At 42.1% G+C, this 26,635-nt stretch overlaps 2 protein-coding genes across 4 annotated transcripts in view; one reads left to right on the top strand and one right to left on the bottom strand.

Moving 5' to 3' along the window:
- Positions 1–15,968, bottom strand: part of LOC140471277 (STE20/SPS1-related proline-alanine-rich protein kinase-like) — a 222,316-nt gene extending 206,348 nt beyond the window's left edge. Inside the window, exons 1-2 of one of the 2 annotated variants that reach the window (XM_072567257.1) lie at positions 15,843–15,968; positions 13,416–13,543 (exon numbers count right to left, since the gene is read on the bottom strand). In XM_072567257.1, coding sequence (XP_072423358.1) covers positions 13,416–13,426 — 11 coding nt within the window. In that variant the 5' untranslated portion in view covers positions 13,427–13,543; positions 15,843–15,968. Of the gene's footprint in view, positions 1–13,415; positions 13,544–15,842 lie in introns of those variants that run through there. The other variant, XM_072567255.1, reaches the window with a different exon arrangement.
- Positions 15,969–16,048: 80 nt separating this feature from the next.
- Positions 16,049–26,635, top strand: part of cers5 (ceramide synthase 5) — a 112,410-nt gene continuing 101,823 nt past the window's right edge. For both annotated transcript variants that reach the window (XM_072567259.1, XM_072567258.1), the window contains exon 1: positions 16,049–16,218. In XM_072567259.1, coding sequence (XP_072423360.1) covers positions 16,049–16,218 — 170 coding nt within the window. The remainder of the gene's footprint in view (positions 16,219–26,635) is intronic.

Below are 26,635 nucleotides of genomic sequence, written 5' to 3'. Positions count from 1 at the left end.
ATTTGGTGTGTGGAATTAATGTGAACATTCAAAAGCACCTACTAGTTAAAGCACAACTGGACTTCAAACTCTGCAATTGTCTTTGACATCATAAAATGTGGCAAGTGGAGCATGATTGCAGGGTATTCTGATGGAAGTGGACACCCTTGCCAAGTCAACTGAGCTTGGGGTACAACTTGAGTGCAGGCAACTGCATAGCCTTACTCTGGACGTATCCTGAACGGACTCTAGGTCAGCCCACAGCCAAGCCTCGGACAAACCTTTTTCTTCAGGATCTGGGCTGGTAAGCCACTGTAGTTGCTGCCACTATGCAGACATGAGACAGCGAGTCCCATTAGACCTAAATTGAGATCTCATAGGCCAGTATCTGGGAGAGTGCACACTCTGGAAGGTCCACCTATATCTGGTTTGGAACAGCTAATTTGCTTAACAACATCGAAATCAGAACCAATCTAGTTAAATTGTCACCCATTTCTAATGGAGGTTGATACCAGTGCAGCTGTATCACTGATTGCAGAATCAGTCTTTAACAGAACTCATTATGGACTCCCAGCCCTTAAGCTTAAGACCTTGACTAGACTGAGAACCTATACCAGGGAACCTTTACAGATTAAGGGTCCAACTTCGGTTCTGGTCTCTTATGAGAAGCAGCTGGTTTTTACCATTGACTGTAGTAAAAGACTCTGGCCCAAGCTGGATAGGGTGAAATTGGTTGAGGAAGACTCTCCTTGATTGACCCACCATTTTTTTGATTAGAAAATGGCTGCCTGAGTCATCCTAAATAAATGCCAGAAGTATTTGGGAAGGTCTAGGGATGATCAAAGGAGCCAAGGCCACCTTGCATGTTGACCAGGAAGTAATGCCATGATTTGGCAAAGCTTGCCCAATGACTTTGCTGTTACAGGCAAAAGTAGAGCCAGAAATCAGGAGGCTGGAAAGTGAAGGAATCATCAAACCAGACCAGTTTGTGGAATTGGCAGCACCAGTCATACTGATTGTGAAACCCAGTTTGCCTTTGTGGGGATGTTAAATGGTAAACAGATTCTTGCAGCTGGATAAATATCCAATCCCTGGCATAGAGGATTTAAACACAAAGCCAGCACTGATGTTGTCCCTCACTAAGATGAACATGAGTTAGATGGTGGATTTTCCCAGTAGTATGCTACAATTAATACCATAAGAGTTTGTACCAATTTGAGACTGCCTTTTGAAGTATTTTCAGCCTGAGCCATTTCAGTGGGTGATGCAGAACATTTTACAAGGTCTACCCCAGGTTACCATTTAGTAAATGTGCTCATAACCAGGAAGACCAATAAGGAGCTCTTCAAGAACTTGGACATAGTCTTTAGACATTTCTCCCAGGTGGTGTATTCCTTTTAAAAGGGGAAAAATGTCTGTTCCAGGCACCCACTGTAATCTACTTTAGCTACAGTGTCAACAAGACCATAATAACCTGTTGCAGGGTAATCAAAGGTGCCCTGGCTCCCATGTCCATACAGGAGCATGGGTCTGCCTTTTGGATTAGCTGAATTATTACAAATTTCACATGTAACCTGGCTTCCTTCCTGGCAACCTTTTTAATCTGCTATTGAAAGAGTCCACCTTGGAAATGGTCTTGTAGCTCAGGTTTAGAAGTAAGGGAAGAGAAGTGGCTCTTAGTCTTAGCCCATTCTGACTTTAAACTTTCTGGACACCTTCCAGTCACTGCTGACCATATCACAGATCTGGTCCTGGCAAAACTAAACAGCTGCTGGTATGAGGAGAAACAAGTAATCTCAACCAGAGCTGAAATATTTCTGGACCTGGTGAGACCCATCTGCTATGGTGAGCTCCATTATGGGAAGGAAGATTTGATTTAGTCCTGAGTAAAGGTCACTGCCAGATACTGGCTGAACTCTACCAGAGTGATCCAGGGATGTCCAAAATGAAAATGGTGGCTAGGATCAGATGCTGACGCTGCATTGGTGATGCAATGCCCAGAGTACCACCAAGGACAAAAATTACCAACAGCAGCTCCCCCACATTCATGGGATTGCCAGATTAAAACCTGGACTTGATTTCAGGTCAACTATGGGCTGTGATGCTGTCACTTTTTAATATAAAGGTTATTTTGTCTAGTTTGGTTTTGAACAGGTCATAAAAGCAGAGGTGCAGAAGAGTCTAGGTTTTAAGACTTTTTGCCTTGCTTTAAAAACACTTGGAGGGGTGTGGCCAGTTCTCCCAGTTCAGGCTTTCTAGTTTTTTAAGCTGCAGCAATCACAAGATGTTGGAGCCCAGAAGAGTCAAGATCCAGTAAGGATTCCTGAGTTTCTCTGAAATCATTCAGGAGGATGATCCCTCCTGCCTGTAAGAATTTACATTTTCTTGCCAAGAGGTATGTTTGTGGGATGTTACTGTATTGGAACAGTTAATTGTTGGTTGGTTAGGTTTAAGTTATTCTAAGTTCTGCTTCCCTTATGTTTTCAACTGTTGTTGTCAGAGATTTACAGAATGGAAACGTGCCCTTCAGGTCAACTCCTCCATGCTGACCAGATATCCCAACCCAATCTAGTCCCACCTGCCAGCACCCGGCCCATATCCCTCCCAACCCTTCCTATTCATTATGCCCCTCCAGATGCATTTTAAATGTTGCAATTGTATTTCCTCTGGCAGCTCATTCCATACAGACACCACCCTCTGCATGGGAAAAAGTTGTCCCTTGCATTTTTTAAAAAAATCTTCCCCTCTCACCATAAACCTATGCCCATAGTTCTGGACTCTCCTACCCGAGGGAGAAGACCTTTTTGTATATTCCATTCATGCCCCTCCTAATTTTATAAACCTCAAAGGTCACCCCTGTCTCCACTCAAGAGAAAACAGCCCCAACCTATTTTGCCTCTCCTATAGCTCAAAGCCTCCAACCCTGGCAACATCTTTAAATCTTTTTTTAACCTTTCAAGTTTCACAACATCCTTCTAATAGGAAGGAGACCAGAATTGCCTACAATATTCCAACAGTGGCCTAACCAATGTTCTGTACAACCACAACATGACCTCCCAACTCCTGTACTCCATACGCTTTCCAATAAAGGAAGGCATACCAAATGCCACCTTCACTATCCTATCTACCTGCGACTCCACTTTCCAGGAGCTATGAACCTGCACTTCAAGGTCTCGTTGTTCAGCAACACTCCCTCAGATCTGACCATTAAGTGCATAAGTCCTGCAAGATTTGATTTCCCAAAATGCAGCACCTCTCATTTATCTGAATTAAACTCCATCTGCCACTTCTCAGTCCATTGGCCCATCTGATCAAGATCCCATTGTACTGAGGTAACCTTTGCTGTCCACTGCACCTCTGAATCTGGTGTCATCTGCAAACTTGCTAACTATCTCTCTTATGCTCACATCCAAATAACTTATAAATGATGAATAGTGGACCCAGCACTGATCCTTGTGGCACTCCACTGGTCACAGGCCTCCAGTCTGAAAAACACCCTTCCACCACCACCCTGTCGTCTTCTTTTTTTTTGAGCCAGTTCTGTATCCAAATAGTGAGTTCACCACCTGTTCCATGAGATCTAACCTTGCTACCCAGTCTCCCATGGGGAACCCTGTCGAATGTCTTACTGAAGTCCATATAGATCACATCCACTGCTTTGCCCTCATCAATCCTCTTTCTTACTACTTCAAAAATCAAGTTAATGAGACCTGTTTTCCCACACACAAAACCATGTTGACTATCCCTAATCAGTCCTTGCCTTTCCAAATACACATACATCCTGTCCCTCCAGATTCCCTCCAACAACTTGCCCATCACTGACATCAGGCTCACTGGTCTGTTCACTGGCTTTTCCTTACCACCCTTCTTAAACAGTGGCACCACACTAGCCAACCTCCAGTCTTCTGGCACCTCACCTGTGACCATCAATGATACAAATATCTCAGCAAGAGGCCCAGCAATCACTTCCCACAGGTCTAGGGTACACCTAATCAGGTCCTGGGGATTTATCCGCGTGATGCATTTCAAGAGATCCAGCATTTTCTCCTCTGTAATATGGACATTTTTCAAGATGTCACCATCTATCTCCTGATTCTATATATTCCATGTCCTTTTTTCCCCACAGTAAATACTGATGCAAAATAGTCAGTGTCTTTCCCTCATGTCTTGCAGTTCTACACAAAAGTCACCTTGCTGACCTTTGAGGGGCCCTATTCTCTCCCTAGTTTACCCTCTTGTCCTTTTTTAATGTATTTCCAAAAACCCTTTGGAATCTCCTTGACTCTTTGCCAAAGCTATCTCATGTCCCCCTTTTGTCCTCCTGATTTCCCTCTACTTGAGTATACTTCTACTGCCTTTATAATCTTCTAAGGATTCACCTTAATCTCTCATCTATACCTGACCTATACTTTTTTTTTAAAAAACCAAACCCCCTCTCTTTAAATTCTATTCTGCTTTGTTGTAAAGCCATGTGGTTTGACCAGCTGCATCACACCTGGAACATCCACTTCAGATCTGCTTTTTTAAAATAAGAGTGTTAGGTCTTGGCTACCTTTTAAAATATTGAGGGGTCTCTTTTATAAGAGAAGGGATTTTGTGGGCTCCACATTCTTCAACTTTGAATAGGTGTCAACCACGAAGTTGAAGGTGCATAGAGTTCATTTGCCAAACACTTGGATATCAATGATTGGAAAAAAATCCAACCATCTTTTGCAATGCATGGGCTCCTGGAAGTGTTAGTTACTCAATGAACTATCATTTACCAGCTGGCAACTAAGTGTTTCTTAAAGTTAAATGGCATTTGGTAGCTTCATACCAGAAGCAAAATATATCAGCCCCTCAACAGCCTGGAAGGCTGTCAGAACTCATGGGCTCTCCACCTCTGTCAGATATGGACATGGTGGATGTCACAGCCTCAAGGTACCACCTGATAAAGTGGATGAATGTCTTCTGAAACATCCTGGGTGCAAGAGGTTGGCTACTGTCTTATACATGCTGCCAGTATCAGAGGAACCAGACCTGCTGTGAAAACTCCCTGGGGTGGCAACAAGAAAAGAAATCAGCCTATGTCCCCAAGTTTATAGGGGGAGGGATCTAGTGATGGTAATGAGGTCAGCCAGATGGACCTCTCAATGAGTTGTCTGATTGGAGCTGTTACTTTAGTCCAATCAGGGAGCCCTGGCTGACAAAAGTTTGTCTGCAATGTGGTCAAATCACATCATACCTACCCTCCAGCAGAAGGAGCAGCTGTTGTCAGGGAGCCATTGGTCAGGATCCTGCACCTCCTACTCTATGGGTTTGAGTGGCTGTTGGAGAGGTGGGCCATGGCAGTGAGGGTGACCAGGATCTAGGATGTACTGGGTGGTGGGGCCTGGGCTGGATCTGCAACAGGATATAGTGAGCAGGGCAGCAGTGGACATCCAGTGCATGGCCACTACCATCTGACACAGTGCACCAGTTGGATGCTCAGATGCACAGTGGAATCCCATCTGCACTTACCCCTGCCTGGATGGAATTTCACATTGGCCCCAAGGTCCCATACTTCATTTGGGAACCAGTGTCCCACAACCTGAGCCATCTCTGGAATTTTAGTTTCTTTTTTACATTAAAAAGGCAGGCCCTGTATAGGTTGCTGCACATGTCCACCTCTTCTCCCTCATCCACTGCCTGAGGACACCTTGTGCTGATTTGCCATCAGGCAGTGGGGATCCCCAGTGGAGGGGTCTCTACATGGGAGTCCTCCCCCTTTTTTCTCTCAGGGAGCTGGGGTTGGGGGCACTGCATGCAGCAGTCCCCTGTAACCAGACTGCAGTGGTTCACAGACTCTCAGCACAATTGCTTGTGCTGTGGAGTCTGTGGACCATGTATATAGTGGGTGTTTGCACTCCCATTGATTTTTCTTAAACTTCCGCCTCTGTTTTTGGTTGCTCTTCAGTCCCATGCTCCTGATCTTCAGGCACCTGGTATGGAAGAGGAGGACAGGTCTGCAGACCTGTGGGTCTGCTCCTGGGCCTGGCCATAAACAGGTCCAGGTAGCTGGCTGTGGAGGGGGTTGTTAGGGCTGATTGATTGCTTACCCCTCTTCTGTGGTTATGTTTGAGCCCAGGTGTCCCTGGAGAAGGAGCATGTGATGTTCAGGGAGTGGAGTGTTTTTTTTCCCCTCCAATTCTATTTTTGATTTAATCTCTACCCTTCACTGTTTGATCACATAGTGCCCTTCACATCAAAGGGCAATGCTGCTTGTCACTAGCCACTTGGGTGTTTCTCTTCTTCCTGGTGGTGGAAATTGAATAAAGAATCGTACACCTTGTCCTTCCCTGTCTCTCACCTATGTGCACACAATATGGGTGCTGGGGAAAAATAAGCACTACTGTAATTAGGCAGAAGTGTAGGGGTCAAAAGAAAAAACAAAAATAAAGTGTCAGACATTCTGTTTACTCTCGGCTGGCTTCCTCTGCACTCGCTCTCAATGTCAATTATTCTGTGTGAATAAAGGGTGAGTTGGTGACAGAAACTAGCTTCTGTGGAGCAATTTAAAGGTCTTTATACAACTAATAGCTTTTCTCCTCAAAACTGTTGCATGTAACAAACAGCACCCACTAGTACCATCAAATCTAAGAGCATACAATAATTGCAAGGGTTTTCAATCCCCCATTGTAAAGTTTAGGAATCGTATGATGCAATCCTGTGCCATCCTGGTCACTAATGCCACACATTTGACCCTTGGAAGGACCATTTCAGTATCCTCCAATGCATAAGCCTTATTGATAAGGCATGGAATGAGGTCTCTTTCTGTACGTTGCAGTTGGCCTGGAGGAAACGTAATCTGTTCCAGGACCTGGTTCGTGAACTATCAATTTTCCCATTGTTCGGATATTTCCGGAGTCTTTTTTTTTGTCTCTTGGAGGTTAGTGATGCCACAAGAAAACGATCCAGAGAAACTTGTTTGTTTTTCTTTGCAGAATTTTCCAAAAAATGGGACATCCCATTGTCATTTAAAATGTTCACTGCTCTGTTGGTCAGTTTTGTTAGGGTGATGCCTCTCAACAAAAGCCTGCACTTTTCACTCCATTTGCTACAAATGGCTTTGATTTGAACACTTGATACATCTTCCCTCTTCTTCCTTCTCTCCAGAATGCTCCTACTGCACTTCAACAAGATCTTTCTGTGCTGAGTTCTTGTCTGTGGTCCTCCACCAGCTCTGCCACATCATCCTTATTTACCTCCAAGCCCATATTTTGGCCCAGGGTCACAATCTCGCTCACTACATTTACTGATGTCTCCTCAAAACCCTCAGTCTCTCTCAGGTACACAATCTGGCCAAAGTTTCCTCCAGGCCAACTGTAACATACAGAAAGAGACCTCGTTCCATGCCTTATCAATAAGGCTTATGCAGTGGAGGATACTGAAATGGTCCTTCCACTACTGACCAAGGGTCAAATCTGTGGCATTAGTGACCTGGAAACACCTGGTGAACAGAGCCTTTGTATATAATTTTTTTGAAATTTGCAATGACATTCTGGTCCATGGGTTGGATGAGAGGAGTGGTGTTGGGAGGAAGGAACTTTACTTTTATGAAGTCTTATTCAATGTCCAAGTCTTCCACCAAATTTGCTGGATGGGCAGGAGCATTGCCCATTTACTAGAAGACACTTAAGTGGCAAATTATTTGTTTCAAGATATTGCTTGACAGCTGGTGCAAAACCTTCTGTCAACCATTCCATAAAAATCATTCACGTGACTTGAGCCTTGCTATGCACCCTCCACATTACCAGCAGTTTAGCCTTCAACACCCTATTGTGTTGAAAAACACGAGGATTTTCAGAGTGGTAGACTAATAGAGGCTTAATCTTGCAATCCCCACTTGCATTCGCACACAAAAGCGTTAACCTGTCCTTCATTGGTTTGTGGCCCAGTAGTACCTTCTCCTCTTGGGTTATGTAGGTCCTTTTGGGCATTTTTTTTTCCCAGAAAAGTCCAGTTTCATCACAGTTTTAAAAATTGATGTGAGACATAACCTTCATCTTCAACAAACTTTTATTGAATTCCTTCACAAAGTTCTCCGCTGCCTTTTTGTCTAAACTAGCTGCTTCTCCATGCCTTATTACACTATGGATTCCAGTTCGTCAACGAAATTTATCAAACCAGCCTCTGCTGGCTTTAAATTCTTCAACGCTAGCAGTACTTGTACTCAGCGATGTCACCAACAAATCACAGTGCATGTGTAGAGCCTTCTTGCAGATTATAGTCTCGTTAACACTATCTCCAGTAAGCTCTTTTTGATTTATCCAAACTAATAATTTTTCAACCTCGTCTAACAAGTTAGGCCTTTGCTTTGTTAAAATAGTCACTCCTTTAGCCACGTCAGCTGCCTTTAGTGCCTCTTTGTTCTTTAGGATAGTACAGATAGTCGATTTCGCCATCTTGTACTGCATAGCAAGATCAGATACGCAAGCACCATTCTCGTGTTTAGCTATTATTTCCTTCTTTGTTTCTACAGTAATACGTTTAGGCTTCTTAACACTACTATCACTACCACTTTTCACTTTCTTGGGAGCCATAATGAGAGCTAATTTAATGCAAAAAACAAAAAAAAAGCATAAGAATGCTTGGACGTTGGATGTTCACAGCGCGTGCGCCAAAGACTAACTATGAGATCATGCGGGGCCCGAGAGCTTTTGCGTTCAAAGCACGCGTAGTAAAGCAGAACAATGACAATGAAACCACGGGCTTTTTGCGTACGTGCCTTGAATTTCGTACGTACGTTGAAGCAAAATTTTACATACAATCCTGTTCGTAAACTGATTTGTTCATTGACGGGATCGTTCGTATGTCGAGGCGCTACTGTATTGGGCCTCACTCTGTTTGATTACCTTTCCATCCTAATGACCACTGTCGTCTTCATAGGTCAAAAACACTTTCCATCTTGGTTTCTTAAAACAACGTGGAAGGAAAACATGCTTTGAAATTGCTGTTTATGTTCAAAAGCCAAACAAGTTTGAATGATGTAACTGATTAATAACATAAAAGTAGGTCTTCAGTAATATGCACGCTCTAAAAATCAACAGGACGAGTAATGCAGAATGGCTCTGTGACATATGTGGGGCAAGAAATCAGTGATTTAGTTCACATTTTTTTCATAATTCACCCATGATCTCACTTCCTGAAGTGACTCAATGCTTTCTGATGAGTCATGAAAAATAATGAAAATTGTTATCTTATGTCCAAAAATACAGGACAAAATTCTAACCTCAAAAGCCAAGTTCATTTATTCCAATCTATTCTGCTTGTTGTACTTTCCCAAAGTATAAGGGAATGAGTTTTCCATAACTCTACTGTTTGCAACTAATGTATATATGTTTAGGAGGGAAGAGAAAATTGGCAGACAAGGAAAATTCACTATAATCATTGAAAAGACGTGAAAACAAAAAATAAATGCTAACACAGCTGCTAGAAATTGCATTTTCTGGCATTAAAATTTGACTTGTTACCTCTGACAACTTCATAAGTTTATCCAGTGACTAGATAAACTTTGCAGTTTTGGAAATTTCTCCGGTTTCGTCCCTGATTAGATTCCCTACAGTGTGGAAATAGGCCCTTCGGCCCAACAAGTCCATAACGATCCACCTACCCAGATCCATTCCACTACCCTATGTTTACCACTGACTAATGCACCTAACACTATGGACAATTTAGCATAGCCAATTCACCTGACCAGAGGAAACCCACGCAGACACAGGAAGAATGTACAAACTCCACACAGATGGTGACCTAAGGTGGAAATCGAACCCGGGTCCCTGGAGCTGTGAGGCAGCAGTGCTAACCTCTGACCAACCATGATCTAATTGCTCCTCAGCACACTTGAGTTTGGGAGGAGTTATTTAGCTAATTCCTGATTGTATTCCATCAAGTCCCTGCTAACAGACTCTGCCTATGGATAGACATTAATTGCTAACAAAACTGGATTTTGCTATGAGTTCTTCCTGAGATTTAATAGCTCCTTGACCATCACTGGTTAGGTCCACACATGAAGAGTTGGTGCTTAGTTGTGATTAGATTACTTACAGTGTGGAAATAGGCCCTTCGGCCCAACAAGTCCACACTGCCCCGCCGAAGTGCAACCCACCCATACCCCTTACCTAACACTATGGGCAATTTAGCATGGCCAATTCACCTGACCTGCACATCTTTGGGCTGTGGGAGGAAACCCACGCAGACGCGGGGAGAATGTGCAAACTCCACACAGTCAGTCGCCTGAGGCAGGAATTGAACCCAGGTCTCTGGTGCTGTGAGGCAGCAGTGCTAACCACTGTGCCACCGTGCCATCCTTCTTGGTGAACATCCTTCTTGGAAGGGAAGAACAACAACCAACAACTTGAATTCTATTTTGTACTATGAAGTAACTCCACAAAAGCCGGTATCCCGTCACCAAGTCAGCCTTCAGTTACATGTGCATAGTACATGACACTGACACAGCTATCTGTGAGCCAGGACTCCCTGATTAAGCTGGTTAATCTAGGGCTGTTAACCTGGTCCAATCAGGGAACTCATTCTATGAGATTCACCTGGTTGACATCATTCCAATCACTATATACTACTTCTTCAAATTGCAATTCTTTTTAAGATTGTATATGCTATAGAAATTTAGGGTAATTCAGATTAGTAGCATACTTTGGGTTACCAGTAACATCAATAAATCCATCAACTTCTGTTTGTCATTTGTGGTATGGCTGAAACTTTTCACTATGTTAATGCCCCACAACAAATGGCTGTTTTCCTCGTAGGAACACTTTTGAACATCATGCCTAATAATAGCAGGCCCTCCTGTCACATGTCACACAGAGGTTTTTCTTTCAACACAACGGTTCTTGGATTTGCATTCCCAGCTAGGTGATTTGTACTTCAACAGTAAATTTTAATTTGCTAAACTGAAGAAAGAAAAAACTGGTAAATCAACAACAATTAATTCATAATTATTCACCAACATATACGTAAGTTTGGTTCAGTGGATAGGACTCTTGCTTCTGAGCCAGAAGATTCTGGATTCATAATCCCATGCTAGAAATTTGAGTGGATAATCTAGACAGGTGATTCTGTGCAATACTAAGATAACAGTACATTGGGCATGTTGTCTTTATAATGCGATATTAAACTGAGGCCTTGCCTGACAATTCAAATAAACTTTAAGCATCCTATGAGGTTGTTTGATAATCGGCAAGGAGCTCTCCTCACATTTGGGCCTAAATGTGATATCACCATTGAAAAGCAAATTATTCGTCATTATGTTTGAGAGATCTTGCTGTGCATTAGACAGTGATGTGCCTACACCACAACAGTCATTGCATTTCAAGTGTAATTTACCGGGGGTCTATTTTGTGCTTTGAGTGATCTGAATGAGGAGTATACTAATTGACTGCCCAAACTGGTGGCTCCAGCCTCACTTAAATTTGGCAGGGAAGCTACAGCATGCCAAACTGAGCTCCTGAAGCAGTTCACTGGATTGATATCAGATACAGGGGTGGTTACCAGTAAAAGTGAACTATGGAGTGAGCAGCGGTTCACATACACAGTGATCTTGGGATAGCACATGTGGCCTGACAAAATAATTCAAGATTTATCTTTGCGGATTTCTTTAACTCCATTGCTCATAGAAATTGTTGGACTTTAGATTCATTCCATCAATTTAGACCGAAAATGACAATCAGGGTTCTCTTTATGTCATGGGACCTTGATTCCACAGTAAAAGGGACTTACACCTATCACCTAAAACTGGCAAGCACCCGGCAGCTGGTTCCTTTGAAAATGGAACCCCCTGCATCACCAGTTAATAGGTATGGTTACCAACTATATCTTGAGGTTGCATTGACAGCAGGTAAAGGCGGTGTAAGTCAAATTTATTGTGTATGAAGTGATTTAAAATGTTTCAAAGAGAAGCAATAGAGCATTTTTATGGACGATTTATTTTCTTCTGTGCAATGGTAGTTGGTAGTGAATCTGCTGTGATTACAAACTCCAGATTTAAGTGACTACTTATGACAGCATCCGAATTCCTGATATGTGACAATTTCAAACTCACAGCCAGCTCTCTATATAGAGAATACAAAGTCTTTATGCCTCTGCATTTTCTGAAGTTTCATCTCTGAATTGAATTTGCTGGTATCATAATGTGGAGATTATATTCCTGACATGATTGGGTTTGATAGTGGAGCCTTGTCATCATTTATTATCCAGGTTCATGCATAGAAGTGACCTTTTTTAAATGCTGTGTTGGAGGGGTACCAATGCTTACAGAATTGTCATTGTTTCAATGTTGCTGTGTTCTGTGAATCACTTTTCTTTCTTCAGTTCTCCGCCCAAAGGCAGGTCTGACCCACAGCACTGTGACCTCTACTGTGGATAGGGCAAGGAGGCAAGTCCAAAACCTACCATGGTTGGAACAAGAATCAAACTCCATGATGTTAGCACCAAGCGTATCCACAGTGACCATTCAACCAAGTAATCCAACCCCACAAGCAGTCCAAGTTGCTATGGTTACATACACTTCAACATACTGTAGTCTGGAGCTATGAATAGTGATTGTACAGGCTCCAATTTTCTTTCCATTACATTACTGGCCAGGAATCTCTCCTGCTCTTACTGCCTGCTATTGGCATACGTAGGAAGGATTTGCAGGTTGATATTCAACCTGTTTGGCTCTATTAGAAATGTACCTTCCTTGGCCATCAAGTCCTAAAAAAGATCTTCAGGAAGGAGGGCGGGCCACTATGCAGTGATTGTACCCCTCACTAAAAACAGGAACACAGAATAGTAATGCAAATGGGGTATAATGAATGAGGCTAGACACACTTTTGCCCTATTATATTTTATTTGTGGTATTAATGGATCTCCCATGCCATCTCTCATTAGTAGCCTGGGTAAGAAGGGTCAGTTAGATCAGTTGACCTGACCGCGAGCATGTAATTCAGAATAAAGCCAACAGTCAGAGATTCAATTCCCATTTCAGCTAAGGTAGGGTTGACACCTGCTCTGTAATAAAATCATGGCAGAAACCATGCTTCAGTAACTCTCCAATTGAGGGGTTGCTCGCTTGAGATGTTGGGGTAAAGTTAAATTATTTTCCGTAAGCCACCAAATAAAAGTGGGTGTACAACTTATTTCTATAAGTATTAATACATAGCACTCCATATTCTTGTCACAACTATCTGTTATAGTGTTTAATTGAATGGGAATGTGTTTCTATGAATGTGACTATTTCAGTAGCCCTTTCAATAACAGCTAATCAAATCATAAATAACTGGAAAATGGTTAATCTGTAATTTCCAAAAGGTACACATAGACATTTAAGTTAGTCTTTGTTTTATATGTCACAAAGCACTTTCACAGGATATAATATGATTGCTGGGAGAATGAGATGTTATTTATAATAGCAGTCCTACCAGGAAGCCATGCTTTCAGTCTTGCTCTGTCATGCTGATATACAAATTGCTTTAGTCAGGTAGAGACTGCTCTTGCATCTTTCAAATCTATCTTGATCAATGGTTTTGTAACCAGAATCTGCCTCCATCTGGGGATAATTACAATGAGATTGTTAATTCAAATCACACAGATCCATCACATGTACAGATCATTCTGTTGATGCATGACACCAATGCAAGTACAATGTTGCTGTTTATTTAACAAATACTCAGAAATCCTATTACGTACAAGCAAAGTAGTGAGAATGAAGCATTTTTTACACATAGATTCATTTTTCATACTGTAAAATTTTACTCTTGTTCACTAAATTGCTGAATAATTAAGTTTTAGCCTGAATTTCATGATCTGGCAGCAAAAGTGCTTTCCAACAGTTCAGAAAAAACTGAGCATAACTTGGTCAAGCAATAGTTCTGGTGACTGCCTAAATGTTCATCGTACATTCAAGTAGTACATTTTCCCATACATTTTACATGCAACTTAAAGTTTCAATTTATAGAAAATATGAGTTTGCCTATGGAAGTAGATATTTACAGTGATACAAAATGAAGAATATTAATAAGTTGCCTGAGGGGCAACTTTTTCAGGCAGAGAGTGATACATGTATGGAATGAGCTGCCAGAGGAGGTGGTGGAGGTAGGTACAATTACAACTTTTAAAAGGCATCTAGATGAGTGCATGAATAGAAAGGGTTTAGAGGGATTTGGCGAAAGTGAGGACCGCAGATGCTGGAGATTAGAGTCAAGAATGTGATGTTGGAAAAGCACAGCAGGTCAGGCAGTATCCGAGCAGCAGGAGAGTTGACATTTTGGGCAAAAACCCTTCGGGATCTGTTTCTGTACTGTACAACTCTATGACTCTAAGTCTACTTCAAAACTTCCCCACATTGTATGAAATGAACATTTTATCCCTGTGCATATTATCCTCCCCTTTCAAACTTAAAACCAAATTTGAACAAGATTCATTTAGATGACATTGTCTTATAGTCAGCTATACATACAAAACGTCGGAATAGTCAAGGCTGAAGGTAACAAAAATAAATACAAGGGTTAAACAGCAGATCGGTTGAGGCGGAGGTAAAGATGGGTGGTGTTGTGTTGGGTGTCAAGGTTAGGGACAGTCTGATTCTGCCTCAGACAGTAGCCAAGGAAGAGGAATTCAGATTAGATAACAGACAAGTAGATTGGCAACACAGTGTTTGAAAGAGATAGTAGAATGGAAGAGCTCAGTGCTGGCAGTAGTTTAAATCTGAATTTGCATCTTCAAATTATGTTGCCAATGGTCAGAATATATTCTGATAAATAGGATTACACCAAGGATAGATCTTTGGGGGTCACCAGATGAAATGGTGCTGGACACAGGATGACAACTGATGTGTTCTAATAAACAGTCATTGGACTGAAAACATTAACTCTGCTTCTTTCCTACAGATGCTGCCAGACCTGCTGAGTTTCGCCAGCAATTTCTGTTTTTGTTTCAGATCTCCAGCATTCACAGTTCTATGTTTTACTATGCAATTGAAGACGATAATTTGGCTCCGACAGAATGTGTAAGAGCGAAATACAGCTGAAAAACTAGATTGTGTTGGGATATCTGGTTGGCATGGACGAGTTGGACTGAAGGGTTTGTTTCCATGCTGTACATCTCCAAGACTCTATAAAAATAGTTCTATTTCAGCTGGATGGTAGAAGAGAACATTGGAGAAATGCAGTATGGCAAACCATACCAAAGGCTGCAAGTAGGTCATGAATGATGTGAAGAAATAACTTATCATGGTCATAGTAACAAGAGTACCAACTTATAACGTTAAGTAGGGCCACTTCAGTGCTATGTCAGGCCACATTGGTGAAATCCAAACGCAGTTGCAGTAAAGAGAGGTACAGATTTGGAAGGAGACAACACCTTCAAGAATTTGGAAAAGGAGATAATACTTTGAATTAGTTAATTTTCTGTTGACTGTAGTGCATTGTGGAAGTTCATTTGCAAGGCTTTATAGACATAAATGCTTGACGAATTGTCAAGGGTGTGCTATTTAATTTGGTTCGTTGTTTTGTCTCCGAATTTGGAAGATTACGGAGCCTGACACAGAGTAAGAAACAATCCTGTCACATTTTTCTGAAATTTTGCAGCTGCCTGTTTAACTGAATCCTTACGTAACTCGACCATCATAACTTTACAGTCCATAGACCTGCTGTTAAACACATTGTACAAGCAGCTTGTGAGGTTAAAAGAACGTTAAGTTGGTGGTTTCTTCTGACGAGTTATTGGGGATGTGCAGACTTGAGTAATGTATTCAACAAGGTCACAATTGCGAGGGCAGCAATGAAAAACACTGTCTAGAACTGATATTTGAAACGTTACCGGAATTATTAAAGGTACTTCAATAATACCTTATTCGAATGTATAGTATATAGAGGCAGTTTGCTTCAATTCCAGCGCTACTAAGCACTTTTCGGTTTGGATGACGCTAAAGAAAAAAGGGCGGGGCCCCTGTCGGTGACGTCATATTCTGGTTATTAGGCAGTTCGACACCGCCCCGCCTGAGAGAAACGGAGTGCGAGAAGGAAGAGGCTGAACTTGCTTAATCCACTCAAACATGGCCGGCTTCTCAGCCTGGTTCTGGAATGAAAGATTCTGGCTCCCTCACAACGTTACTTGGGCCGACTTGAAGAACACCGACGATGCCGAGTATCCGCAAGCTGGTGATTTGCTCTTCGCTTTCCCGCTTGCATTTGGCATCTTCCTCGTACGTCTGGCGTTCGAGAGGTAAAAGAAGCTCTAGTGGTGGGGGGGTGTGGGAAGAAGAGAAGAATGGGGGAAGGGAGTTGGCGCTATGACTGACAGGGACACTGTGGTCAATCGCGTGCTGCTGGAGTAGCCCTGAAGTCCCACCTTCTTTCTGGGGTGGGGGTCTTTGATTGGCTTGTTTGGTGTCCTCGGTTGTCTGCCGCGCGTTGTCTTCGCCCCCTCGCGCTGTCAATCACAAGAGCGGGTGGGGGTTTGTCAGTGAGGAGTGGGAGAACGGGCGAAGGCAGTGTGTAGACTGAATACTGTGATTTCTGAAGCAGGATTGCATCCAAGCTCTGTGGCTAAATGTGTTTCTGGTTAATACTTGTCCAACAGGGCAACCGTGCAGGCAATTGAAATCCAAAGTCAACTTTTAGTTTCTTGAGGAAATCATGAACACGGCTATTAGCATAGATAACATTTTACAGCAATTGAGATAACACCTGTGTATAAATAATTCGTTTTCTTTTTAGCCGTTCGCTTTCTGGCTCCCAGAGCTTTCATTCAGATTGATCAATGACTGGTTTATGTAAGGGAATCGCCTAAAATGATGTGAGCTCTAATCTCTCTCGGGCTACTGTCCAGTTCTGACTTCCATTATTGATAAGGAACCACCGACTTGCTGCCCTTCAGTACGGGATGTTGATGGGTCGTACACCAGTCTCTGTGCATTTTTGCCTCCTCAGTAAGTGCTAGTACACTGAAGCTACGAGGATTATGGCAGATCTGTGGTACCTTTTGTTATCATCTGGTGTCCACTTGCAACTAACATGTAGAATCTGATTACATTCCCTGCTAGATATCGAATTTAATCTCCAACTGGCCTTGATTTTTCAGAGTGATAACGGAGAATGACATGCGGAGGTCTTTGGTTTCTGTTTGAGCGCCATGTCCCTGTGGACCCTATTTGAAAGTTGGAATGTTTCATACGTTCTCTGTTAAAGCTGCAGTGTACTATATAACAGTAATTTCTTTGCTGTCTGGATATCATTTACTGACTAGCTCAAAGATGCATGTTAGTTTTTAAACATCATCGCCACCTGTTCCATTGGTGGCTCAATGGAAATAGGAGCTAATCTGACTGTTGTGGTACTGAGCCACACACACTGGAAGGTTGTAGGTTTGCCCCCTTATTTGTGCAAGAGTTATCAGAGCATGTGGTGGGGACTGCAGCCAACTTTATTGTCCTGGGCTATGCAGGAAAGAAAAGGAATATAATCAACTCCATGTTACCCATCCTGATCGCTATTCAGCAAGCTCTGCCAAAAAATGCATGGTTTGCCAAGCATAGGACTGGATTTACAATCTGCCCACAATTAAAGAACCAGTTGTTTCCTATCTAGGATGGCAACTATGCTACTTTTTTCTCAGCAGTTGTTGACTACTTCAACAGTGAATGGTGAGGAATGAGGGGAGAAATAGAGAAGCATTTTTATGTTTTGGACAGACCTGATTTGAATGTTTGTCTGACTGCATGATGGGTAGGAATTTGGACATGGTGGTGTGATCAATGTATAAGTTTTACAGGTCTATACATTGATTTCTACTTTTTATAGTAAGCATATTCCCACATGATTCAGTCCAATTTGGTTCCATATTTCTGTTGGTTTGAGCTAATTGTAATGCAGATTTGTGCATTGTACTCTGAGCTCTGATTTAGTGCACTGATAGGTTTAATGTAGGAGCTCCCATTTGGGGATGCTTGTATCTTTATCTAACAAATGTTCAAATTCCTATGTGAAGGAGGGGCAAGGAGGAAAATTCTACTAATTCTTGCCTGGACTGTCTGTCTTCATCAAAAAGCTCCACATGAGAGAGAATAGCTATAAAGTTGCTAACCTTGCAAAATGCATCTTTGTTTGGCAGAGTGACCACTGTGTAGAATGTGTATTCTGAGTGGGAGGCTTTAGAGAAGTAACACTGAGGATTGCTCAATCTAACAGACTTGGTTTCAAAACCTCGTGCATGACATTCCTGCCCTATCTTGGCAATTTCCTCCCCACTCCAGTTCCACAAGTATTTATTCACCCTGGGCTGAGGGGCCCACATCATTCAAAATCAAAAAGGTAATCGAAGGAAAAGTTGAAACCCAAAAAAGGTGAAGCATTTCATTTGGCAAAAGCAGGTTCCCAAGGTGCATTATCTAAAAAAAGACATGGTCAGTCTGTGGACCATGATAAGGGCCATGATAATGCCAGTTGAGTATTGGCAAACACTCTCTCTAACAGTGAGGACACGACGACCAAGTCAGATCTACTCCTTCATGGAAGGTTCAAATTGGAAATTGGGCGATGGCTTATTGGATTAGAATGAAAGGGATTACTACCTGAGTTTCTCAGTATTCCTTCCTAAACTAACTGTGTGGAGATAAGTTGTCTTACCCCATCACTGAGATAAATGACAGCACAGACCGGAGTTTAAATCTTGTTTTCCTGGTCTGTATCACGCCAGACTATCTGTTTACCAGACAAGTGTTTCTGGTTTTGAATCTTAGTAACTTGAGATTACTGGTTGTGTTGTAGTCAATAGTGGGTCAAGTAAACTGTAAGAACCTCCTTTTGTAAAAAGATTGCAAGTGTAACAGCTTGATCTGCATTCGGAAATGAAATTTTGTGATTCACAGGAGAGGCTGATAAAACTTACTCTTTTCCAGGAACAAGTTTCTGGAAGTATTCCAGAAATAAAAAAAATCTTTTTTTTTCCAGCTTGTCCAAAGCCTGTAAAAGGTTTTTGTTTGTATTTTAGCATGAGTCCACCAGAAAGCATTCCCGAATCTTCTCGGTCCCACTGCACTTGCTATCAGTCTGCTATCTCAGCCCCAGAGTATGGCCATGTTTAAGCTTTAGACCAGAAAATTTGTGATGACCTGTCAATGTGTGGAATTGCTTTGAGATCTGGATGGAGCAGTTCACTGTCCTCTGGTTTAAAATCAGTCAGAGCATTTGTGTGGTTTGTAACTGATTCTGAATTTGACACTTCACCCAGTACCCAAATTTCATTTCTCAAATTGCACTCTCCCTTGCTCACATGCTCAGATTGAAAGTGATTGGTAAAGTAGCAGTCTGTGCTTTCAATGAGTAGTTGAATGAGCAGAAATGAGAACATTCCTTTTTTTAAAATCTGGATGGGGAAATGAGGCCAAGGATTAATTGTGCTCTGGAATAGTAATGTTGATATGTGGCTGGAATTCAAATGTCCCAAAAATGTAAATTTGCTCCCGCTTGCTTTCTCTCCAGATGCTGGCTGACCTGCTGACTTATTCCCAGAATTTTGTTTTATTAGAGAAACAAATAATTGTCCCCACCTCCTTCCTCCTCAATGATATGAGCTGTGTATGCATTATAAGCAAGATACTGTGTGTGCGCAATAAGAAATGTGCCATATTGACACGTAAAAGGAGAGAGTAACAATCCTATAGCTTTGTGATTATCGTGCATTAAGTGTTTTATGATGCCTGAAAGGGAGATAAAAGAATGTAACATTCACATTTAAAATCCTTGAAATTTAACTGTCAGTACAGAAGGGCTGGGTTATCATTTTCCTATCTTGAAAAACTGCAAGTACAGAGGTCAATCAGTCTCAAACACTGCTGTGTTGAACAAGTAAATATTTAGTGATTTTACAGGCATCAAATGATAAGCCTCTATGCTTTAAAGATACAGTCTTTAAGGCTTGGAGCCTTTTGAGCTGCACCCCCATAGTTGGGTGTAGTGGTATTGGGGCTTTTTGCTAACCTTCACCCAATATTCAGGGTGGGAATGTATATTGAGTTGGGGTAAATGCGTAGATAATGGTTTGCAACTTCTTACGATTTTAGCCAGAAACATCTCTGGGTAGAGAAACAAATTTCCATTCTCCTGACATCATGTACAGAGTAGGCTTGATATTCGTTCGCTGCTCGTTGGATGCTGCCTGAACTGCTGTGCTCTTCCAGCACCACTAATCCAGTGTTTGATATTCGTTATGTACATCCAGTATTTATAGATGCTTAGAATATCACTTGTGAAAAGCTGCCATGATTTGGAGATGCCGGTGTTGGACTGGGGTGTACAAAGTTTTTTTTAAAAAAAAAATCACAACACCAGGTTATAGTCCAACAGGTTTAATTGGAAGCACACTAGCTTTCGGAGTGTCGCTCCTTCATCAGGTGGTTGACAACCTGATGAAGGAGCGACACTCCGAAAGCTAGTGTGCTTCCAATTAAACCTGTTGGACTATAACCTGGTGTTGTGATTTTTTTTAAACTAAGAAAAGCCGCGCAAACCAAATGAGTTAGTGTGGACTCAATGACTATAGTGATTTAAATTCCATTTTATAGCCTTCTCATCAATGATTTTGGATATTTTTAAAAAATACATTCAGTTCACTGTGTATGGTTTAAAATGTTTAGCATTATAATTTTGAATTTAATGTTAACCACCTGACATATACAAGGTGCAATACATGCAAGTCAAAGTCCACAAATATTCTCTTCTGTTTTTAAATACTCTTCCTAGCTTCATCAAACTTCTATGGTTTACCCATGCACGTTCCATGTTGCTTTCCTTGCTTCTCCACAACTGACCATGTCTTTTTTAGATAATGCACCTTGGAAACCTGCTTCTGCCAAATGAAATGCTTCACCTTTTTTGGGTTTCAACTTTTCCTTCGATGACCTTTTTTGATTTTGAATGATGAGGGCCCTAAACCAAAGAAAAACAGTTTGATGTGAATTATCAGCAGAATGAAAAGGTGGTGGGTGACACTGACCAGGGAGGGGATAAATGACTTAATGGAGCAACTAATTTTTAGACTTTTTTGGTGAGATGGGTATGAGGGATGCTTGAGGGCTAAGTGACTAGTGGGAGATTGGCAGATGGAGGCAGAATGAATCTGTCCTTGATGACTTGGCGAGGATGGAGTATGATTGTATCACTTGATTTGCTGTGGAATATGGGGGATATTTTTGCTTTCTGGGATGTTTTAGGATTATAAATGCCAAAATGCAATATGCTGTGTTTATTTAATAAACATTTCCTGGAATATAATTGTTCTATGTATAATTGGAATATAATGAACAAAATCTTTTTTTTTCAGTTCTATTCAGGAAAAAAGTAGTTCAAACATTGTTCTAATTTTTATGTTTTAAAAATAATTACTTTTACTGCTTTGAACATGTTTTTTCCTGTGAGCTCTGTGCTTAGTAACTTGGCATTGATCCACATGTTTAGAAGAGGGGTGGGCATTGCAAGGCAGTATATATTTTTGAATAGCATTGGCTGAAAGCAAGACTAAAACATTTTTTAGATGAGATTAGATTACTTACAGTGTGGAAACAGGCCCTTCAGCCCAACAAGTCCACACCGCCCCGCCGAAGCGTAACCCACCCATACCCCTACATCTACATTTACCCCTTACCTAACACTATGGGCAATTTAGCATGGCCAATTCACCTGGCCTGCACATCTTTGGACTGTGGGAGGAAACCGGAGCACCCGGACGAAACCCACGCAGACACGGGGAGAACGTGCAAACTCCACACAGTCAGTCGCCTGAGGCGGGAATTGAACCCGGGTCTCATGCGCTGTGAGGCAGTAGTGTGGAAAGTAATCTCCTTCCAATCTGAGTTTTCTCATCAGGTTGTTTTTATGCATAGCCAGAATTTTGAGATGTACTACCCTTTGTGCTGGTGGAAAGGTTGCTTTGGACAATCCAGCTTACCTTGCTGGTACTGAAAGTATTATTCAGACATTTTGAACAGGATGTGTTTCACTCTTATTTTTCTTTTTGAAGGGTTTTTGAGAGACCAGCAAACGTTTTCAGATTTATATTTTTAAACATCATCTCTCTGTATAGAGAATCATATTCATAAGTCAATATTTTAAATTTTTTCTTCATCATCCCTGGACACGTACCTCAAAGTAAGCATACAGCTGCATCAGGTAGTGAAGGCAGCAAATGATATGTTGGCCTTCAGAGCAAGATATTTCCAGTACCAGAGCCAGGGATGTCTTCCAGCAATTGTACAGGGCATCAGTGAGACCACACCTGGAATATTGTGTGCGGTTTTGGTAGTCTCTTCCTGAGGGAGGGTGTTCTGACTGTGGAGGGAATGCAACAAAAGTTCAGCAGGAATGGCAGGATTGATGTACAAAGAGAGATTAGATTACTTGCAGTGTGGAAACAGGCCCTTCGGCCCAACAAGTCCACACCGCCCCGCTGAAGCGCAACCCACCCATACCCCGACATTTACCCCTTACCTAACACTATGGGCAATTTAGCATGGCCAATTCACCTGACCTGCACATCTTTGGACTGTGGGAGGAAACCGGAGCACCCGGAGGAAACCCACGCAGACACTGGGAGAACGTGCAAACTCCACACAGTCAGTCGCCTGAGGCGGGAATTGAACCCGGGTCTCTGGCGCTGTGAGGCAGCAGTGCTAACCACTGTGCCACCGTGCCGCCCACAATTGGATTGGTTCAGACTATATTCACTGGAGATTAAAAGGATGAGGGGGAATCTCATAGAATTCTGTAAAATTCTAACTGGACAAAATGGAGTAAATGCAGGAAGGATGTTCCTGATGCACATAATCAGGAGCAGGAGTAGGCCATTTAGCCCCTTGAGCCTGCCCTGCCATTCAGTGTGATCATGGTTGATCTGTTTGTAATCTTAATTCCACATTCCTGCTTCCCCAATAGCCTTTCAACACCTTACTTAACAAGAAACTGTCCACCTCTGACTTAAACACATTCAAGGATTCTGTTTCCATCGCCTTGCAGGAAGAGTTCCAAGGACTCCCCATACAGAAATGATTTTGCCTCTTCTTTGTTTTAAATGAGCGACTCAAAGTTTCTAAACAGTCACAGGAGTTTTAGTAAAAGTGAAATACTGTGGATGCCGGAAATCTGAAACCGACACAAAGAATGTTAGATAAATGCAGCAGGCTGGGCAGCATCTCTGGGAGAAACAGTCAACATTTAAAGTCCAGTATGACACTTCTTGAAGTCGCACTGAACGTGAAGTGTTAATTGTTACGTTTGCTGCCAATGCTGCCAACCCTAATGATAGAATCTCCCACAACAAGAAACGTCCTCTCCACGTCCACTCTGCCTAGACCCCTCAGGTCTTCTATTTCAATCAAGTTGTTCTTTAATCTTCTAACTTCCAGTGGGTACAAGCCCAGCCTATCTAACTATCCTTAATCAACAGTGCATCTGTTTTGGGAATTAGTCTAGTAAACCTTCTGTAAATACGTTGGAAGCAGTTCACATCCTTCCTTAAATTGGCAGTTCACAGTACTACAGATGTCGACTGTCCAGTGCCCTGTATAACCTTCAAATTTTGTATTCTATTTTTATTGTAATAAATTAATAACATTCTTGGCTTTCGTGATTACTTGCTGTACTTGCGTAGTAATATTTTGCGATATGTGGCACTGTCCCCCAGGTCTCTGCATCCAAGAGCTCTGCAATCACTCACTATCTAGATAAAATGCTTCCTTAGGGTGTAGATTTGCTCACTGAGCTGTAGGTTTGATATCCAGACATTTCATTACCTGGCTAGATAACAACATCAGTGGCAACCTCCAAGTGAAGTGAAGCTGTTGTCTCCTGCTTTCTATTTATGTGAACAGGAGACAACAGCTTCGCTTCACTTGGAGGTCGCCGCTGATGATGTTACCTAGCCAGGTAATGAAACGTCTGGATATCAAACCCACACCCTAAACCTCGACCTGAGCTACAAACCTTGCAAAATGCTTCCTTTTTATTCTTCCTTTCAAAAATGGATGTTTTCACATGTTTCACATTATACTTTGATTTACTACAACTTACTTTCCTGCCCATGTGTGTTGTCAGCATATTTGGCAATCATGTCTTCTGTTCCTTCATTAAGGTCATTTATATAAATGGTAAACAGTTAAGGTCTGAGCACTGGTCCTTGTGGTGCACACATATTACATCTTGCCAGTCTTCTTCCTGTTAGCCAGCTAATCATCTATCTATGCCAATATGCTGCCCCTTACTCTATGAGCTTGTCTTTTCCTCAACCTTTTGATGTGGCACCTTATCAAATGCATTTTGGAAATCCAAATGCAGTACAGTCACCTGTTCCCTCTATCTACAGATGTGTTGCCTCCAAGAACTATAATAGATTGAACAATCCTGATTTCCATTTCACCATACCATGTTGACTCTGCCTGATTACTTTGAACTTATCAAAGTACCGTTGGAACTACTTTAATAATAGCTTCTAATAGTTTCCCTTTGGCAAATGTTAAGCTGAAAGGGCTTTAGTTTCAATTTTGGTCATCCTTTGTTGCTTATAATATTTTGTACAGTTATCTGACCATTTTTATATGCTTTTGTTTTTAGAAAACGTTTGTTACAATCTTTAACATTCCTAGTTGAACATGATGCTCAGTCCATCACTCGTGTGGAGTTTAGAATCAGAGGTCATCATCTAAGGATACAAGCTAGGGCATTTTAGGACCGAGGAAATGTTTTCTTTGCCCAGAGAGCGGTGAGCCTATGGAACGCTGTCATAGAAAGTGGTTGAGGTCAAAACAGTGAATGTTTTTCAAGGAGTTAGATGTAGTACTTTAGGATTTAAAGGGATCAAAAGGTTTGGGAAGAAAGCAGGGACAGGATATTGAGTTGGATGATCAGACAAGTGGGCTCAAAGCTGGATAGCCCACTTTCTATTCTTTTCTGTAACCTGTCTACCTGAAGTGGTTTACCTTCGGGTGACCTTTTGTGGCCCTTGGAACTGACTCCAAGCTCCATGAAGCCTTTTTGTTGATTTACTTCATCTTGCCTAGAGTTTCTTTTAGAGGAAGCTCTTGGATCACTATCAACTGCAGTGATCAATCCTGGCTTATGCAAAATTTAGCGGGGCATTCCATGAGTAACTCCAGGCAAACCTTATACAGTTGCTTACCATGAAAGCAACCTGCTTGGTTAGTGCTAAATCTTTCAGAACAAAGGTTCTGCAGCTCTACCACATCCAGTAGCAAGTAACATTCATGCCACACACATGCCAGGCAATGAGCACCTCTAATAAAAGACAAACTAACCACCACCCCCTGACATCTCATGATGTTACCATCACTGAATTCCCCCACAATAAACATCCTGGGAGTTACTATTGATTAGGAACTGAATTGGGCTAACCATATAATACAGTGACTACAGCAGCAGGTCAGAGATTAGGAATCTTGCAACAAGTAACTCTCCTCCTGACTCCCCAAAGCCTGTCCACCATCTACAAGACAAAGTCAGGAATAGGATAGAATATTCCCCACTTGTCTGGATGGGTGCAGCTCCAACAACACTCCAGAAGCTTGACACCACCCAAGACAAAGCAACCTGCAAAATTGGCATCACATCCACAAGTGTCTACTCCCTCCATTGCTGACACTTTGTAGACAGTATACATTACTGCTATGAGATGCACTGTGAAAGTTCATGAAAGATCCTTAGACAGTACCTTCCAAACCCATCTAGAAGGACAAGGGCAGCAGATACATAGGAACTTGCAGGTGGTGGTGGTGTTCCTGTCCAAGGCGCACTCTGTCCTGACTTGGAAATATATTACCATTTCTTCAGTGTCGCTGGGTCAAAATCCTGGAATTCCCTCCCTAATGGCATTGTGGGTCAACCTACACCAAATGGAACGCAGCGGTTCAAGAAGGCAGCGCACCACCACCACCTTGAAGGCAACAAGGGATAGGCAATAAATGCTGCTCAGCAAGTGATGTCCATGTCTCACCAGTGAATAAAAATAATGAATAATTTTTAAGATTGTAACCAATTAATTTACCCTTCCTCATGCAGTTTTTATTCAGTCATGGTATTTGGAATTTACTGGCTAACCTAGCATTTACTGCCCTGGAGAAGGTGGTGAGTCACTGTCTTGAATTGCTGAAGTATGTGTGGTGTAGGAATACCCACAGTGCTGTAAGAGAGTTCTAGTATTTTAACCCAGTAATCGTGAAGGAATGGCAATGTTTCCAAATCAGTGGTATGTGGTTCAGAGGGAAACTTGCAAGTGTTTGCTGCCTTTTTTCTCTCAAGAGGTTGAGAGTTTGGAAGGTGCTGTTGAAGAATCCTTGGTGAGTTGCTGCAGAGCACCTTGAAGACAGTACACACTGTGCTTCCGTGATGGAGGGAATCTTTGGGAGTTGGGCGATGAGCTATTTCCTGCAGAACCTCCAGCCTCTGAACTCCCTTGTAGCCACAGCATTTGTGTCTGGTCACTGGGAACAGGGCAGGAACTTGGTGACAGTAATCTTAGAGTGTCAAGAGGCGATGGTTACATTCTCTCGGTGCAAGATGATCATTGGGTAACCTCTGTGTTACTTGCTATATATCAGCCCAGCTCTGGATATCGTCCAGGTCATGCTGCATTTGAA

This window comes from Chiloscyllium punctatum, chromosome X (genome assembly GCF_047496795.1).
Source record: "Chiloscyllium punctatum isolate Juve2018m chromosome X, sChiPun1.3, whole genome shotgun sequence".
NCBI classification, from domain to species: domain Eukaryota; kingdom Metazoa; phylum Chordata; class Chondrichthyes; order Orectolobiformes; family Hemiscylliidae; genus Chiloscyllium; species Chiloscyllium punctatum.
This window is presented reverse-complemented; position numbering and strand designations above follow the sequence as displayed.